The 17,514-nt window shown below is 39.7% G+C and overlaps 1 protein-coding gene and 2 non-coding genes across 3 annotated transcripts; 2 read left to right on the top strand and 1 right to left on the bottom strand.

The window, feature by feature from the left end:
* Positions 1-162: 162 nt before the first annotated feature.
* Positions 163-8,243, top strand: LOC116617903. The gene is made up of 7 exons (XR_007305297.1): positions 163-925; positions 2,208-2,684; positions 3,182-3,493; positions 3,760-4,063; positions 4,249-4,320; positions 5,284-5,521; positions 7,547-8,243. It is a non-coding gene; the product is annotated as an uncharacterized LOC116617903 (transcript).
* A 198-nt stretch (positions 8,244-8,441) lies between these two features.
* LOC5511698 (zinc transporter ZIP11) lies at positions 8,442-15,264 on the bottom strand. The gene is made up of 9 exons (XM_001632034.3): positions 15,095-15,264; positions 14,931-14,969; positions 14,380-14,547; positions 13,520-13,784; positions 12,600-12,669; positions 11,309-11,407; positions 10,871-10,934; positions 9,754-9,848; positions 8,442-9,240 (listed from the first exon to the last, which is right to left on the bottom strand). The coding sequence occupies exons 1-9, from the start codon at positions 15,200-15,202 to the stop codon at positions 9,162-9,164; spliced, it is 987 nt and encodes a 328-aa protein (XP_001632084.1). The 5' UTR covers positions 15,203-15,264; the 3' UTR covers positions 8,442-9,161.
* A 92-nt stretch (positions 15,265-15,356) lies between these two features.
* Trnag-gcc lies at positions 15,357-15,427 on the top strand. The gene has a single exon. It is a non-coding gene; the product is annotated as a tRNA-Gly (tRNA).
* Positions 15,428-17,514: the final 2,087 nt, after the last annotated feature.

Here is a 17,514-nt window from a genome sequence, read left to right as displayed (position 1 = left end):
TTTTTCAACAAAATTGAAATTTCGAATGTTATATTTAAAACTCTGACATAAACATGTAAAAATACCTTATTGTTGACATGGCAATGTAAAGAGGTAAATCGCAAGTGATTGAAACGCGTTTTTTCATGTAGCACAAAACGGCTTTTGTGTAGCCACTATCAGTGTTCGTTAGTAGTCACTGAAAACTTTGTAAAGCTAGAGCTAGCGCTGCGCAAAGAAATGGCCCCCAAACTCGCCACATTTTGCATTTTCGCCTTTCTCTTTCTAAGCTTGGAGAGTAAGAAGTCTGTAGCGACAAAGAAAACCCATAAGGAAATCTTGAGCGTGCAAAAACTCCTCGATGAATTGATCCTACGGCTTTCATTGAACTTGAAACTACAGGAAGGAGAAAGCCATGACCGCCGCAGCAGCCCAAAAAGACGCAACAGAGCAACAAAAAACCGTTGCCGAAGATTTGACAAAAGTGTACAAGAAATGGCCCCCAAACTCGCCACATTTTGCATTTTCGCCTTTCTCTTTCTAAGCTTGGAGAGTAAGAAGTCTGTAGCGACAAAGAAAACCCATAAGGAAATCTTGAGCGTGCAAAAACTCCTCGATGAATTGATCCTACGGCTTTCATTGAACTTGAAACTACAGGAAGGAGAAAGCCATGACCGCCGCAGCAGCCCAAAAGGACGCAACAGAGCAACAAAAAACCGTTGCCGAAGATTTGACAAAAGTGTACAAGATCCATTCACTTCTGGGTCAACTTTCTGGCACCCACAATGCAAGTGCTCCTTGCGATCATCATTTCTCTATTGTAGATTTTGTGGGAAAGCGGCCAGTAAGACTTCATGCCGTCTCCGATCTTCCAGCAAATTCCACAGTCTCCTTTGACGGTGAGCAAACAAATAATTGTCTATGGATCAATACAAAACGAAATTTGGCAAACTTTGAGTATTTCTATCTCTTTATCTATTTATTAATCATACTTTTTTATTTATTTTTACTTTTTTGCTCTTTTTACCCACTCTGGTATAACCCACCCAATTCACAATGCTGTTATAAATGGAACATTTCAAGAACTTTGAATACTCGGGGGTCTTAGGGACGGATCATTTGATATGGGGCAAGTTGCAATGGAGTTGCTGATTCCCCCTAAAAAAATCGAGTCTGAGGCCCTTAAATCCCCATCAAATGGTCCTTCCCTTGAGTCTTTTTTATAATACTTATCTGAAGAAAGATAAAGCGTAAAAAATATTTCTTAACACATATTTTACTTACAGTTAACCACAGGCAATTGATCGACCAAGGCTTAAAACACATTGACCCCTCAACCGGCCTGTACCGGCTTTGGGAAGTACCCACAACCCAAAAAATTCATAAATTCAAAATAAACACAACAAGATGAAGATACTCAGGCATCAGTCTAAGGGATAAATGGTCTTGCAGATATGCATCCAACCAAGGTGTTGGCATCTACTCTTAAGCCAAATAATAGCACAGGTTCTTTGACAAATCTCAAATCGAACAAGGAGAGAAAAGCAGAATCACCCCTCTCAATAAAACGCTCAAAATACCACACAAGGGAGAGAGATCAGCAAACACAGCTCAAGACACAAATAGATACCTTTATTCTGATCCTCCAGGTACATTTCCTTGGCCTCAAAACACAATGTCCATTCCTTGAAGGATTGAACAACCACGAAAATATCTTTACGTATTGCAAAGCATTCTGGGAGATCCAGGGGAAAATTCACGAGGGGAGGGCCAGTCAACACTCCTCTCCACAAAGTCAGATGGTTTTTTATAAGTCTTTTCACCCCAAAGCCAAACGAATCAATTCCAGGTCATACAGACCCAGAATAGCAGTGTAAACAATTTTGCAATCAATTTGGTTTCAGAAAAGACAGCATTTAGGAGAGCTGTGGTTATTCATTAGAAAATTATTTTCTCATCCGGGCAAAGCCAAACAAGAAAAAATCATCATGAATCCACCTTTGCTTGCAAATATCCATAAGCAAAGCACTCAATTATGCCCCAAAAGACTTCATGATGTCCTGAGACACTCTCCTAATATGCTCATAGCTGTATTTTTGATGAAAAATACAAGCAACCATCAACTTGTGCTGGCTTCAGCACATCGACGAGGGATTAAAAGTGGGGACCGCAAAGCACTTTTGGAAAGCTTGGATACCGCTGACTAGGTGCAGCTGTGTTTGACTTTGACGGGCTGTATAAAACTCAGAATAGGGGGGGAGGTATCTGTTTTTAGTCTGTTTTTTGTAAATTCAGCTCCAAAAAAGCCAGGAGTCAATGGGTTAAGTCAAGCCAATGGCAACGAGTTGCGCGTGTTCTATCAGTCCCAAGCTTCAGAAGAGCCCGTCCAAATCGACCGCGTCGTCAGTGGATTGGGTACTACTAACGCAACAGTCTCGTTCAAGCTCCAAGCCCCGTTGCCAAGCAACGCTGTCAATCAAAACAAGTACGCTCTTGTGTTTGGTAGCAAATCCGCTGGCCGAGCTAATAGCAACCCTGATGACTTCTCAGATAGTAATTTGGACCGGAAGTGGAAGATGAACAACTTTGGGCAGTGGAGCGTGAACAGTGGAAAATTGTTCGGCGTGACCGGAATTACGCCGACTGGTGATGCTGCGGAAATCGGTATTTATGCGAAGGATGGCTTTGGATGGGAAGATTATGAGGTAGGAGAATCTGTTCACATTTTTCCTGCTAGCAGAGGCCTCTTTTCTCTGTATTTCGCTGGGCTGGCGTTCGCGAGGAAAAGATCTCAGTTTACAGTGAGCTGAAGCTACCTTTTTTCTACCATATAACATTAGCGTCACCTTATAAAGCTGCCCCCTATGTTGTTAGTAAATATTGTCTGGGGAGGAAGAGGGCACAAAGTTCTGTCGTTCCTTGAAATTCCAAGGGGGCAGACGCCTTCAACGTGCGCTTTTCTAGGCGAGGGCAGATACGCAGATTTCGCTGCATCCTCCTTTCTACTTCCAGTAGCACCTAATAAATGGTGCTTCAGAGTCCATGGTTGGAGGGAGGGAGGATAGTTCTGTCGTTTCTTGTATGTCCTAGGGGGCAACGCCTTTTATGTGCTCTTTTCTAGGACAGCTACTTGCTACCCTTTTACCAACACTCTCCTTTCTACTTCCGCTGGACACAAATTTAGAAACTAGTTTTGTTTCAGTTCGATCTTGATTTTTTGGGGGCAACATCTGCACCAGTTGAGTACCCAGGGCCATTCCTTCGAGTGCGAGATCTCTCAACTAGAAGCACATCAGCCTGGTGGTTCGAGTACAAAAGCAACCATAAAGATTGTACGATGAGGCCTTACCAGAACAATAAAGACGGTAGTTGGGCTTACAAGGGCACCCTCCCCACCCCCCTTACCGCGAAGTGGTTCCACTTCCGGTATCGAGTACAAGGACAGTCGATCTCGCGGATGGTCACGTGATTCACGATAACTTAGCCGTTGCAAGTCAATGGAAAATTAAACAAGGTAGAAGCTTTGTTTCTCAATTTCCATGAAACAGTCTTGCACTTTTCTTTTGTGCATTGGCCTCTAGCAGCAGCCGTCACAATAAACAGATAAATAAATAAATAAATAAATAAATAAATAAATAAATAAATAAATAAATAAATAAATAAATAAATAAATAAATAAATAAATAAATAAATAAATGAATGAATGAATGAATGAATGAATGAATGAATGAATGAATGAATGAATGAATGAATGATCTATATTTCATTACATTTTCAAAGGATCCCTTGGCTTTGGCTGTCACAACAAGTTCACCCTAGGCTGCCGTTCGTTCTACGACAACATTCGCATTCGGCTGCTCGTCCCCTCCCCACCACGGGTACTTCTTGGCGATCCCTGCAGGCTTCAGCATCACGCGCAGAGCTTGCTGGGAAGTCAAGAGAAGCCCGCTGACTCCTGCAAGCAGATGCATGATGCGAGCCTGCTTGACGGGAAGCCTTTGGTAGAAAATGGCATGTACTGGGTGAAAACGTACTGCGATATGAACAATGGTGGATGGACTCTCGTTGGGAAACTGAGCGGAAGGTGAAAATATAAAAATATATATTTTTTTAGGATATGCAGGGTTTTTTTTCCATGTTTTCGAGAATTTACCCTCCAGCCATTTTACGCTCTAATTTGTTCAACTTGTTGGTTTTTCTTTTCCTTTAAGGTAAAAATGAAGACCCAGAATCTAAACTGGACTCATATGATTTATATCTATTTTCTAGTGTGGGAAACATCTATGACAAATGGCTGGTACAAAACAGAAATGTAAAAGGTCTTAAATCACCAAGTCTAAGGTATTTTTAAAGTTTTTGTTAAAGTTCACCTGTCCTATAGTTTTGTTTGTGTGAGCACAGGTGGCTCAAGCTTTAAGTCTGTCTTATGGGGAAACATGTAAAAAATAACATAGCCTCGGAAACCCAGGGCTATTTTCATAGCATGTTCTTAAAAATATCTGCCATATGTCTTTATTTAAATACAGAAGGAAATTGAACAATAACAAATCCAGATCAGTTAGTATGCATCTTCTATTATTCCATGATAAAGAAGCTATTTGTGGATGCCATGATAAAGAAGCTATTTGTGGGTGCCATGATAAAGAAGCTATTTGTGGGTGCCATGATAAAGAAGCTATTTGTGGGTGCCATGATAAAGAAGCTATTTGTGGGTGCCATGATAAAGAAGCTATTTGTGGGTGCCATGATAAAGAAGCAATTTGTTGGTGCCATGATAAACAAGCTATTTGTGGGTGCCATGATAAACAAGCTATTTGTGGGCGCCATGATAAACAAGCTATTTGTGGGTGCCATGATGAACAAGCTATTTGTGGGTGCCATGATAAACAAGCTATTTGTGGGTGCTTTTTTCATTATTCTATGATAAAAAAAAGTGGGTGTTTGCATTCGATCGTTGTTTTCCCTTTTTTTAAGAGGGGGTGGTATTTGATATTCTGCCCCCCTGTATCAAGTGGTTTATTTGCTTCGGTGCTAGTGCTGTCGATCTTCGATTAGCGACCTTTTCATTTTTGTTCTGGAGGGGGACTGGAGTAACGCGTATTTGAGACTGGGTACTAACCGCGTATTTGAGACTGGGTACTAACTGCGTATTTGAGACTGGGTACTAACGAACATCTACCTTACACCAACCATCAAGGCTATAGACACACTAACATCTCAGAAGTTCATAGACGCACACCGGAATTCTGGTAAATATCCTGTCCTTCCGCCCGTCTAGTATCTATGCGCATTCTCTAAATGCAGGAATCCGAATACTTACTCATGCCTAGATGCCCGTGTTCTTGCGGTCCACTTTGCATCACGGGTAATGTTCTCCAGTTCCGGTGACGACACTTCCGGTATTGGTAGCAAGTGGGTAAGCTGGGAGTTGCCAAGGCAGCGTGAAGTGGGTACCCTGTGGAATCACGCTGTTGGCTACAATCGGGTGAAAAGTGCGTCAGAGGAACCTGTAACGGTAACCAGCTGGAATGGGGCAACACAGGTTAGAAATTTTATTATTATTATTTTTTAGATTCCATTTGAGTTGTTAGAGTTCCTTTCTCTACGAGATGAGGCTACAGGCGCGTACCCAGGATTGGCTGATGGGGGGTGCGCAGTCATAAGTTAGTTCATTTCACTCTAGAAGAGGCTACAGCCCGCCAGGCCCGTACCAAGGGGAAGGGGTGCTTTTTTGGTTCGCAATAGACGTGCTATTTGAATAAGATAAAAAAAGGCATTCTAGAACACCCATCATATCATTTTATCTATAAAGAAATCTTAATTTTTTGTAGCCAAATCCGATAATAAACGTCCCTTGGAGATCTGCTTTGTTAAAAATACTCCTTTTTTTAAGATTCTTATCAGAAAACTCACCCCCTCAATTCGGATTTTGCTCTCCCTCCCCCCCCCCCCCCCCCCCCCCACCCCCCAAGAAAAATCCTTGGTACGGGCCTGGGGACGTGTACCAGTACTGGTCGACGCGCTGGGGATGCGCAGTCATAGGAATCATATGTAAAAAACATAGTTTTGAAGAAATGACCCACTTTTTGCCCCCCCCCCCCCCCCCCCCTCTGTTACGCGCCTGGGCTACTTAATATGTTCGTAACGGCAGAACATTGTCTATAGTTTTAAAGAGGCGTAGTCAGCCAAAACTTTTGTTGTTTTCATATTATCAGCTATAGTAGGGGAATTATGTGATAAAATCTTAATCTAAAAACAAAACCTTTAAAAGAAAAAGTCGACAACAACGCAGATTTATGTTTTTTAGAACGATATTTCGGCAGGCCAATACCTGCCTTCTTCAGATTATAAATGAGTTACAATGGCATGTTACAGCTAGTATATGTACAAAGTTCATTGATGATTAACTAACAAAAGGTAAAAATAGTAATTGAGTAAGGGGTGACTTATGGAAGATGGTAAATAGGGTGGTGTGGATTACTAAGAAGCTAAACGGTTTCTTCACGCCGGTTGACGCCACCGGGTTCAAGAGTGCCAGCGCGAGCTATCAGCGTGGCTTCTCTTGCTTTGCGGATGAAGTCGCGGTTATTTATTATTTTTTCAATAGGTATGAGCTTTATGTCAGAAGCGGAGTGGTTAGGTTTTAGGAAGTGTTCAGCTGCGTGGGTTGGTATGGATCGAGATTGGGAGTCTACAGTTCTGCGGTGGTCATTAAAGCGTTCTTTTAATTTACGTTTAGTTTCCCCAATATATTGAAGGTTACAGCGGTTACATTGAATCATATAAATCACGTTTTTAGTATTGCAGGTTATGTGGGAGGTTATAGGTCGTGTTTCACCTGTTGAGAAAAATGTGTAGCTTGTCAGGCCATCGGTTCTAATATAGGGGGAGGTTAGGCAGTTTTTTCCGCAACGGAAAGCACCGGGAGGTTGTTCCTTTGGAGAGCGGTCGGAAGGTAGCTTGGCTTTAACGAGGATGTCGCGGAGGTTAGCTGAGCGGCGAAAGGCGACAAGAGGGGGCTCAGTGAAAACCTTATGGCATCGCTTAGACGAGAGTAGGTTGTAGTTTCTACTGATTATGTTGTTGATGTAAGGTAGTGTAGGGTTATAGGTAGTGACAAAGGGAATGCGACGGGAGTTTTTGTGGTTGTTATTATGAGGGCGTAGGGCGTCAATGCGGGAAATGTTAGCAACGCGTAGGATTTGTCTCTCGAGATAAGCGGGTTTATAGCCACGCTTGAGAAGATAGTTGGTGAGTTCATTGCAGCGGTTATTAAAGCTTTCTTCTGTCCGGTGGTTTCTTCCTACGTTTTTTCTAAAAACAAAGTAATTCAATCCAAGATATCTCAATGCCTTCCAGAAATCAACCGATGGAAATAGATGCTTCCTAACATTTGCTTTTTTTCACACAGCCACGCCCCTACTGGTCATTTCCTTATAATTTTTGAAAATATTGTGTGACACATACCCCCAGTGCCCCACCGCTGAGAGCTAGTGCAATTTTCTCTTACCATTTCTTGTAATAGCGTTCGCCTCGACACTATTTTTATGGTTGCTTTGCATTATAGGTGTGCTACCAAAATAAATACGGAATCATGCGATATCAAGATCATGGGGGGTCCTACCCAACAGTGTCATTTAATAACCAAGGAAACACAAAAACGAATGATTACTGTATGGCGCTGGGTGTGATGACCGCGGGCTCAACTGCACATGGGTGGACCCAGAACCGTAATGGCTACGACTCGCCCGAGTCTGACGCGGACTGGCCAAACCGAGCATATAATCATCAGTCGCCTTACGTTACCGTCTGGCTTAAGTAGACTTGTAACGAGTGATACGTAGATAAAGTGAAAAACGGACAGATGTGTTTTCCAAACTGGATTGACCCTGGGACTACAATCCATCCTCGGGGACCCAGGGCGACGCGGAGACCGGAAGTGGGAGTACCCGCGAAGACGAAAGACAAAACTAGACGTATGTTTCCCCTGTTTGTTTCGTCTTCGCGCCTACTACCACTTCCGGTCTGCGTCGCCTGGGTCGCCGAGCATCAGCAATCGATAGAAATTATCAGCCTAAAGAGTGTCTAATCTATTTGAAACTTAACTGCTAGTGATCTAGGCATCAAGCGTCATGATATAGACATATGATCCTTTATAAAGCTCACACAGGATGAAACTCTTGCAGCCCCAGTAACACAATAAGGATCACAGCAAAGCGAGGAGAGTCAGCTCAATTTAAAGAAGTTGGTTATATATATTGAAAGCATCGTGTCATTTTGACTTAATGTCAAGGGGTTGTCTCGTAGGGAAATTCTTCCTTCTGATAAAGCACGCCCGTTTGGAGGGATGGGATCAATTAATAACGCATAAATACAGTGCGAGCCTCGGTTTGGTACAGTCCAGTCCCACGCGTTCTTATCCCAATACCAGCTCATCCCTTTTACGTCAAAGATTCCACCAATTTTTACAATGCCCTCTCTTTTGTTTTCTTTACTAACAATTCCTCCTCAATTTATTGTCTTCCCTCCATTCAACGTTACATACTAACAAAGTAGGACTTGCCCTCTGTTTTTCTTCACACCTTTTGTTACTAGTAGGACTTACCCTCTGTTTTTCTTCGTACCTTTTGTTACTTTTTTTAGTATTTTCATTTTCAATACTTTAAACTATTGTCTTAAATGTAAAGTAGAGAAATAGTCTATACCTAAAACCAAACATTGTCCATGAATAGGTTGCCAAAATATTACTTTAAGAACAATCATGCCAGCGTAATTTATTTACAATTTCCAGTCGAAAAATTAGCTGGACTGCCCTTTGAAAAAAAAAACAGGCTATTTCCATGGGTATATTAGTTTTGTTTGGCCCTTGGGAAAAGGACTCTCTGACTGTCTTTATACTAGGTTTGAATTATACTGCAGTTAACAACAACGGCTATTCCAATAAGTCAGAGCCGGGTGCAATGTGATGGCTGCATTCAAACGTCCGTCAATAAATACGACAGACGGATGTCAAATAGCAGTTGGAAATCGTCAGAACTGTTTGCTGGGTAAATTAAAATGGAGACTTTGAGAACCGCTGGAACAAAGGTACGTGGGCTCTGGTACGATAATAGCCAGGCCCTTTGTGGATTTCTGCGCATGCATAAAAATGGTCGATTCCGACACCACACGGTCACCCTTTCCTATCCTAGCCCAACATCGAGGGACATCATTATGACAAATCCTAATATGGTCGTCCAAGACGCCAGCTTGCCATTTCCGCTGTAACACAAAAAGGAAAAAATCAAAGAATGAGTGAGCGGTGAATGAATAAATTAATGAAAACAGCTCTCAAAAATAGTTAGATACAGTATTAGAGGTAAACAAGGGAAAACGGTTCTGAAAGGTCGGCCATTTTGAGAAACAACCCCTGTATACTGTATTTACCAAGTGATATACACTCCTTTTTTATAAGAACGTCTAATTTTCAGATGAGGCTGGGCCGTTTTTATTTTTGGGACATTTTTAGGCTGAATTTGGTTTTAACGATGTTCTTAAATTTAAGTTTATATATGAATATAATACGCAATGAATTATTAGGAAGAGATTTACACCAATGATCAATAGCAATAATAAAGTTGTTACTGATTCTGCATTTTAGAACGCATCAGGACTAAAAAAGAAAAAAAATCTGCTATCTGAGTCTCGGCATGTTCTTAGAATGTTCTTAAGTTTTGGTGAAATCTCAGGCTGGATGTTCTTATAGAACAGGGTAAATGCATGTCTTTGACTAACCTTGTCTGAGCCTCTGGTATGATGTCATCCACCACTACATACACCATGGCACCAGCCGCAAATGATAAGGCATATGGTAGCACGGGCTCGGCTAACTTTGGACGAGAAATAATCATTTGGTTATTTTTAATTCCCATTATACCAAATGTAGCAGCATTTAGGGGCGGGTCCAGGATTTCAAAATGGTGGGTGGATAATGGCCGGATAGACGGCTTATAACTGACCCAGTGGTTCTTCACATGGTAGGTCACGTGGATCTAACATTACTTCATGCTGAATTGGATATGTCGCGTCAGGCAGGCGAAGGTACATGGACAGTACCTCCCGCCCATTAGACATTTATTTTCTTGATTTTTTTTATTTTTCTACTCACAAAGAGGGGTTGAATATCCACCCCCCCCCCCCCACTGTATCCGCCCCTGGCATTTTTTATATGAAAGGAATTGAAATTGAAATTGTCATATTTGAGGGAGCTCTGAAAGACCAAAATCACTTAACGTCAACGATTTTAAGATTCTAATTCAAGTAGAATAATCAACAAATTAACAACAAATTAACACATAAGTCACAATGTAGCAAGATCCCATAATAATTTTATTCACACACAGTGATCTTGGGGTACCTGTGTTGATATTACCATGAACATTGTTAAAAAAAATCACAAGTAACAAAGACGATATCAAAGAAGTGTGGATTTATGGATGAAACATGAGGTATGCACCTTACATCTTTTCACTGTTTAAAATACAATAGTTAAGAGAGAAAGTTAATTTCTCATCATTCGTTTTTCACCCAGTCTTTGCCTCAGAAGAAGACTGTATATTATATATTTGTAAGTCCACTTGAAATCATTTCCTTTGATTTTTTACATAATATCAATAGAGACAAATAGGGAGATAGGGCTACCTGTGGTAAAAAAGACAAAGATGGAAAGTAATCCATACAACAGTATCTGTCACTCCTACATCACTTCTACATAAGGCGGGAGTCTAAAGGTTTTGGACCTCTGCTCCCAATCTTCCGCCTTTTTGTGTCCTGAAAAACGAAATACTTTGCCTATTTTCTATAAGAGATTTTCTAGGGTTGTCAGGTCTCAATCATTGACAACAACACTTACGGTGACAGCAAATGCGCCAAGAATTCCAGCGATTGGTTCAACCATCCCACTTAGCTGACCATACCTAAACAGACCAGACAAGAGACCATGTAATGAAAAATGATAGCACAAGTACTGTAATAATAATAGAAACAATGGATCTCCAATGGCATGTGAACCAGATGCCTTCCCATATTGTTGATAATTTGAAGTAAAAAATGAGTGACTGATACAATTGTTTTGATGGTACATAGTCGCTGAAAGTGCAAACACCCCATGTATGTTAACTTAAATAAGAAGCAATCTTATTAAAGAAATGCCAACCCCTTATGTCTGTCTTGATTTCCTTGATTCATCTTTTTTGTGTGGGAGGGCAGGTAGATTTGTTTTTTTGCCCCAAAAACATACATCTACACCCACTTCTATTTAGCAACATGCAAAGAAAGAAGTAAAACTTACCAAAAACTCCACCATACTGAGATACCTGAAGCTCTCAAAGGTAAACTGACAGCTAAGCCTTCTGGAAAATTCTGAATTCCTATACCAATTGCAAGATTTCTGTAAAACAAAAACATGACATAAAATTGTTGCTTTATCATAAATATAATCCATACAATACAGGGCTATAGCAGGCTCAAAATTCTGAGGGGTTAAATGGAGATACATTAAAGTTCTTAAAACCTTTCACTCATATCAATCTAGCCAAAACAAAGTATAGATAAACTTTCAAATTCTGAAAAGGGAATTGAATTTGATTGAAATTAAACAGATCTTTGAAAATTTTCCTGGCCAAGCGAAAGGAGATTGAATCGAGTGATAAATTCCAAGTTTTGGCGGGAAAACCTGAAACAAAGTATTTTCCTTAAACCCTTTAAAATTCAGAGACAGCGATACCACAAAATATTGGCGAATTATTTTCTATTGCAATGCTACCCACAATGAAGCGAAGAATAATTTAAAGTTGAGAATTGTTTGCGAAAAAAGAAAATATCGTTTTGTTGTAGGTTTCATAAACAGCGTGCGCCCGTGAGAATGTCGCCATTCTTGATTGCGAATGGAGCGAGCGCACAATTCAAAGATTAAAAAATATCTGCTAAATTTGTCAGATTTGTTTCCTGAAGTTACATAATCATTTGACTACCAGGTGGAAATATAAAGTTTACGGTAAAAGTTGTAACCACACAACGTTCTTCAGCGATAACGGTAGTTTCTTGGTGTTACGGAGCACCAGCACCAAAAACACAATGGAACAAAAGCCAAAAACAAAGACCTTAGAACGAGACAATGAAATAGAGTACAAAGGCCTTGAGCACCAAAAACAAAGCTCCCGTAACACCAAGGAATACCTGCAATAACTAAGAAGACATGAAGACAGGAACTGGTTTAGCGTGCGCATATATTTTCTCATGTAATTTGGTTGACATCTCGATCTACGTCACAAATGACTGGAGCCGGGCCTTTCAGTTCACGGCCTTTTTTCCAAAGGTTGACCAAAATACCTCAATATTACAGATTTGAGTTATTTGCACAAATGCGTGTTTTATAGGGTCCATACGAACCTCATACCATTTGGAAGATGAAAATATAAAGAATTGACAAAGTCTATCAACTCTGAAAGGTTATATGGACTTTAAGAAAACTGGGGGGTACAACCAGGCCCCAAACTTAGGGTGTATCCCCTCCTCCCCAGTCCCGATGATGCTATGAATCTTCAAAGTTTAAACAATTAAATAAAAGTTATTGATCTTACCTTGCATTTTCAAATGTTGCTGATGGTGACTTGCTTATAGCCCCAAAACCAACACCCACAGCTAGACCCTCTGTAAACAACAGGCATTTCCGTCATTGAAATTTTTGTTTTTTCTTATAAAAAGAGGGCTGTGGCCTATTTCAAATGGGGTTGCACTTAAAAAATACATGTGTTAAAGCCTGCAGTGCTTCATGGCATTCAGAGATCAGGATGGTGGTTCATACATTACACATGTGTTTTACAACACATTGATTTGTCAATGCATCCTTTTATGAATCTTAGGTGTATCAAAAAAAATGAAATGTGAATAAAATAAATTATGACAGGCTCACAACAATACCCAATGTCATGGCCAACCACACCCAAAACGTAGGGTGCTTAAAGCCGCATTGTCACCAGTTTACTTCCGGTCGATTACGTAACAATATCAGATGATTTTTAACGGAAAACGCGAAAAATATTTCAAAATATCGAGTGGAAGGCCTGTTTAATATCTCGGATTTTAATAGATTCTTTTGTCTTTTAACGGTTGAGGTTTCCATCGGACCTCCGGAAGTAAACTGGTGACAATGCGGCTTTAATAGCAGAAGATTTTGGCTCCTACACATACGCATTCTTCTACTAATATTTCAGTAGTGGGGAAGGGGAAACCACAGGTTCCAGGGGTGCTCACAATGCTGAAAGTGTGAAAGTATACTGAAAGAACGCTAAGAAGAGGAAAAGCCACATTTTGCACAAGAAAGTAAAGAAACTCATCACTGTCTCACAGCTTGGGTTTAGTTTTACTTGGGCACAAGTAGCCTCTGGCATCCAGTGCAAAGAGATTATGGAGTTGTGAATATGCCACTAGGGGTAATTAAGCTGGCATTTTTATGTGATATCATGTTGTGCATATTTATTCACATTGCTGCATTTAATACCTGGTATATTGTGAACAGTGATAGCTATAATAAGAAGCATGATTCTCCTCCAACTTGCAAGCTTTTGACTGTCAGATTCTGTGGTATTCTGCTCACTCTCAGTGATATTATTGGTTGGTTTGGTAGTCATCTTCCTCTTTGTCACAGAAGGTTTGATATCATTTGCTTGTCTGTTTGTAATGCTTAGATGAACTTCATTCTCAGGATCCTGTTTCTTGGTAATAGAATCTACTGGAGTTAATGATCCTGCTAAAGATTCAATTCCCTGTATAAAAAAATACTATTAGTATTTGTGCTTCCTTGATACAGCGCTCACTGATAATTTTATTATTTATTTGATTTCAAATTACAAATCAGGAATAAAACTGTTAAACCCCTGTTTTAATTCCCTTCTAGAGTTTTGTTTCTAATTGTAAGCTTTGTTAGCAACCAGGTTTGGAGATCACCAACACCAGTATTGATCAATTTCCAGTAAAAAAAAAACAAGCTCCCAGGGAACCAGCTCCAATGAGTTTAAAATTATCTATTCTAATGGTAGTAGTTATTGGCCTTTTGATATGGGATGATCTAGTGGGAAACCTGGGAAAAGTTGGGTTGTCACACATTCTCTTCAAAACCAATTTCTGTGCAGTTAATGTGATATTTACTGGGGTATTACGGTATTTTCGAAAATGTTGCACTGTATTGTCGTAATAAGACCCACCAATGTCTCCTACCACATAATTTCAAGTAGTTTTTTTGATCCAACATTCAAAATTTCAAAGCTTGCATTACCACATCCCTCAAAGACAACTTGACTGCCATCCTGTGAGAGCTAGAAAGAGTCTCTCATCAACTCTGTTTGATCAGGGCATACTTACTAAATACGACATCATATAATCAGCACCATAAACAAAGGCTGCTCCAAGGGTAAAACCAATAGAGACTGGTATAAATGATAGCCAGCCATTTTCTCCATAGTAACCAGAACTCTCTGCCATCTCAATCGCAGGGTTTAGAAGAGACCAGTAAGAAGCAGCCAGCATCACCTTACAACAAAATCAAAAGTAAAACTTACAAAAAAAACATACATTATCCTCGCTGCCACTATAAAGCAGTCTTCTTTTTTTTATTTCCCCATTTCTGAAATTAATATTTTTAAGTAATATAAAAAATGGAAAATGAAAATAAATTGAACACATAGCAGATAGCTGTTTTAGTTCGATTTAACTAAAAAAAAAATCCGATAGAATATTAGGACGGACTATTATGAATCAATACGAGAGAAAACCGTCTCTTATCTTGCGATTTTCTTTAATTAAGGTAGCTACGAAGTCCACGTTTTACACAACTCTAAGATTTTTCCGCCGTACAACTTTCCATTCATTCAGTCCAAGACAAACAAAACTAGGAATCTGATTATTACACTCACCCCGGCAGCAAATCCTAAACTCCCATCAAGAACTTTTCTCTAACATAACAAAAGAAGATTAATAATCAGAACCAGCTTGAGCAAGATAGTGCTGTCTCTAAATTGGAAGTTCGAGCCGTTTACGTGAAATGTGTTTCACGGCACAACAAACACGTGAACCTTACCTGCCCGCTTTTAAAGACGAACACTAAACCAGCGCCTGCCGCTGTCACAGCCCACGTAAACAACGTCCCCAGGAAAGCCTGGGTTACAGGTGAATAGCCTCTAATCATGCTAGATTCTCCCTGACCAAGTAAACGCAACAAATGATTCCTTTTCGTCGGTAAAATTTATCGAAGAGCCTACGTTATATTTGGTCAGCTGTTGCAGCTTTGACACTTTGGTGTTATAAATAAATACTAAAATATGACTCGAAAATCATAACTTGCACTGGTGGTTCAGTGGTAGAATTCTCGCCTGCCACGCGGGAGGCCCGGGTTCGATTCCCGGCCAGTGCACAAATGTTTTGCCCTTTTTTTTAATTTTTTTAAAACATTTTTTTTTTCTGCAATAAATAACATTCGTAATATTTGCTTTCGTTAAATTAATGTAAACACATAAATGAACTACATGTTGCTTTTTAGTAAGCATTTGCTTTTCGTTTTTCGTACAATGTTTACCGTATATCAAAAGGTACCAATAGAAAGCTTGGAGTATATTTCTCATCTTCTCAATCCCTTTTTTGCGCTTGCTACGAAGGCTATTACTGTATGGATGAAACAAGATATTATCCAACGAGTTCTATGGGATCCCTGTGTTTATATGGGTAGGGCCTGGCTAAAATTTTGTCTCTCGGGGACAAAACGAGAAACTGAATCAGAACTACCTAAATCCCGTGTAAAACTTGCCTGAAAAAGAGAGCTTCAAGTCCTAAAAACCAGAGAATAGATATATACGGAGAACTTGAGATACATATGCGGTATATTAGAGAGATCAACAGATAACGGGAGTGTTTTTTTTTTTTAAATTGATTGAGCACAATGATTGCATTGTTGCTTCATAGGAAACTTCTGGACATAGATACCGAACAAGTAAACCCGCATTTCCTTCAAACTCGGACAAAACTGAGCATGACTGTTCAAAACCTTGTAGAGTTTATAAATGGAGAAAACTGGTTTAACGCGTTGCAAGTATCGTACGCGAAGCGAATTGGGGCAGTCGTCTTTCTGGTAATACTGGCTTTCATTGTAAACACAATGGCTGGAAGAATATCTGAAAGACTCAAATGGTTGCTGATTGAGTGGCTCGGAGACCAGGAAGAACACCAAGATCATGCAGTGTTTGTGGTTGATATGACTTTTGAGTTTCTAAACATCACTGTCACGGCAATTTTAGCATGGGTTGTATTTGAGATATCAAGAGAAACTCTAGATTTTGAAGGAAGATAGCACAGAACAGAATTTTTAATAATGTATACGACTTTATCGCCAGCAGGCCTGACGCAGGAAGTTTTCTTGGATGGGGGGAGGGGGTGCCAAATCGAAAAAAAGTGGACCTTATTTTTCAGGGCGTTTATTATCAGATTTGGCTACAAAAAAGATTTATGACACACCAGAGTGATCTAGAATGCCCTTTTATTATCTAATTCACTTATGCTTTTATAGTTTTGTCTATAAATAGCACTTCTATCATGAACTGGAAGTGGACAATCCGCCATTGTGGGGGGTGCAAATGCACCCTCTGCACCCCCCTCCTGGATACACGCCTGATCAGGAGCCAGCTTTGCAGGCTTCTTATCTAATGAGCTGATTCTGCTGACTCAGTGATGGGTTTTGTCCAGTTTCATTGTTTGTTTGCTTTTTACTTCTCCTGTGATATGTGCGTTGTCATGCAATTGTGTGCCTATTGGTGGCTTAAGCTCTTGTAGTAATTGTACTATTTAATTAAAGTTAAAGATAAAACAGTTACTAAACATCCAAGTGATGTTCTTCAAAATACCTTCTTTAGTTTCGAAGAGAAAAATTGTGTTTGCAGGGAATTTGATTTTTGAAATAGTCAGACAGAGTGGTTGATTTGACAACTGTATAAAGGACATATTGAAGCAACTTTGCAAAAGATGGTAACAAAGAAAAACTTGAGGCAAATCTTACTGATTAACATCTAACAGTGTATTTTAAAAACATATATAATATATGAAGTTTCTATATCCAAGTTTGTTGTCTTAATTATTGCTAGTCTTAAAGTTTGATATTTTTTGTTTTAAGTCTATCACTTTTAAACTATGTGGTACCTATTTAGTTTTCTATGATTTCCAAATGTTTTTATTTTTTTCTTCTTTGATGTGAGAGTGCTCCTCTAAAAAAAGAGTCAAGAGTAGAGTCAATTCAAATATTCTTTATGAATCACTTACTTTGTTATAATGTGTTTGTCTGTATAGGCGACATATACAATAATTTGATTTATTATTCCTTTGTTTCACATATCTTTTTTATTATCACCCTCTTAAAGTGGCAGTGTCATGGTACTGCACATTTCAAGAGTCAGTGTTTATTGTAGGTTTTTAATTGTCTACAAACAGTTAAACTTTAAGCTGCCAATGCCTTGT

The sequence above is a fragment of the Nematostella vectensis genome, chromosome 12 (genome assembly GCF_932526225.1).
Source record: "Nematostella vectensis chromosome 12, jaNemVect1.1, whole genome shotgun sequence".
In the NCBI taxonomy this organism is placed as follows: domain Eukaryota; kingdom Metazoa; phylum Cnidaria; class Anthozoa; order Actiniaria; family Edwardsiidae; genus Nematostella; species Nematostella vectensis.
Note: the sequence above shows the minus strand (reverse complement) of the source record. Positions and strands in the feature narration are given on the sequence as shown.

Bases quoted from the DNA above. Each gene is read 5' to 3' on its own strand.
- LOC5511698 (XM_001632034.3), bottom strand. From the start codon at position 15,202: ATGATTAGAGGCTATTCACCTGTAACCCAGGCTTTCCTGGGGACGTTG. The intron at 14,548-14,930 runs GTGAGTGTAATA...TTTTGTTGTAAG, and splicing joins GTTTAGGATTTGCTGCCGGG to GTGATGCTGGCTGCTTCTTA. The intron at 9,849-10,870 runs GTAAGTGTTGTT...TCTCGTCCAAAG, and splicing joins TTGGCGCATTTGCTGTCACC to TTAGCCGAGCCCGTGCTACC.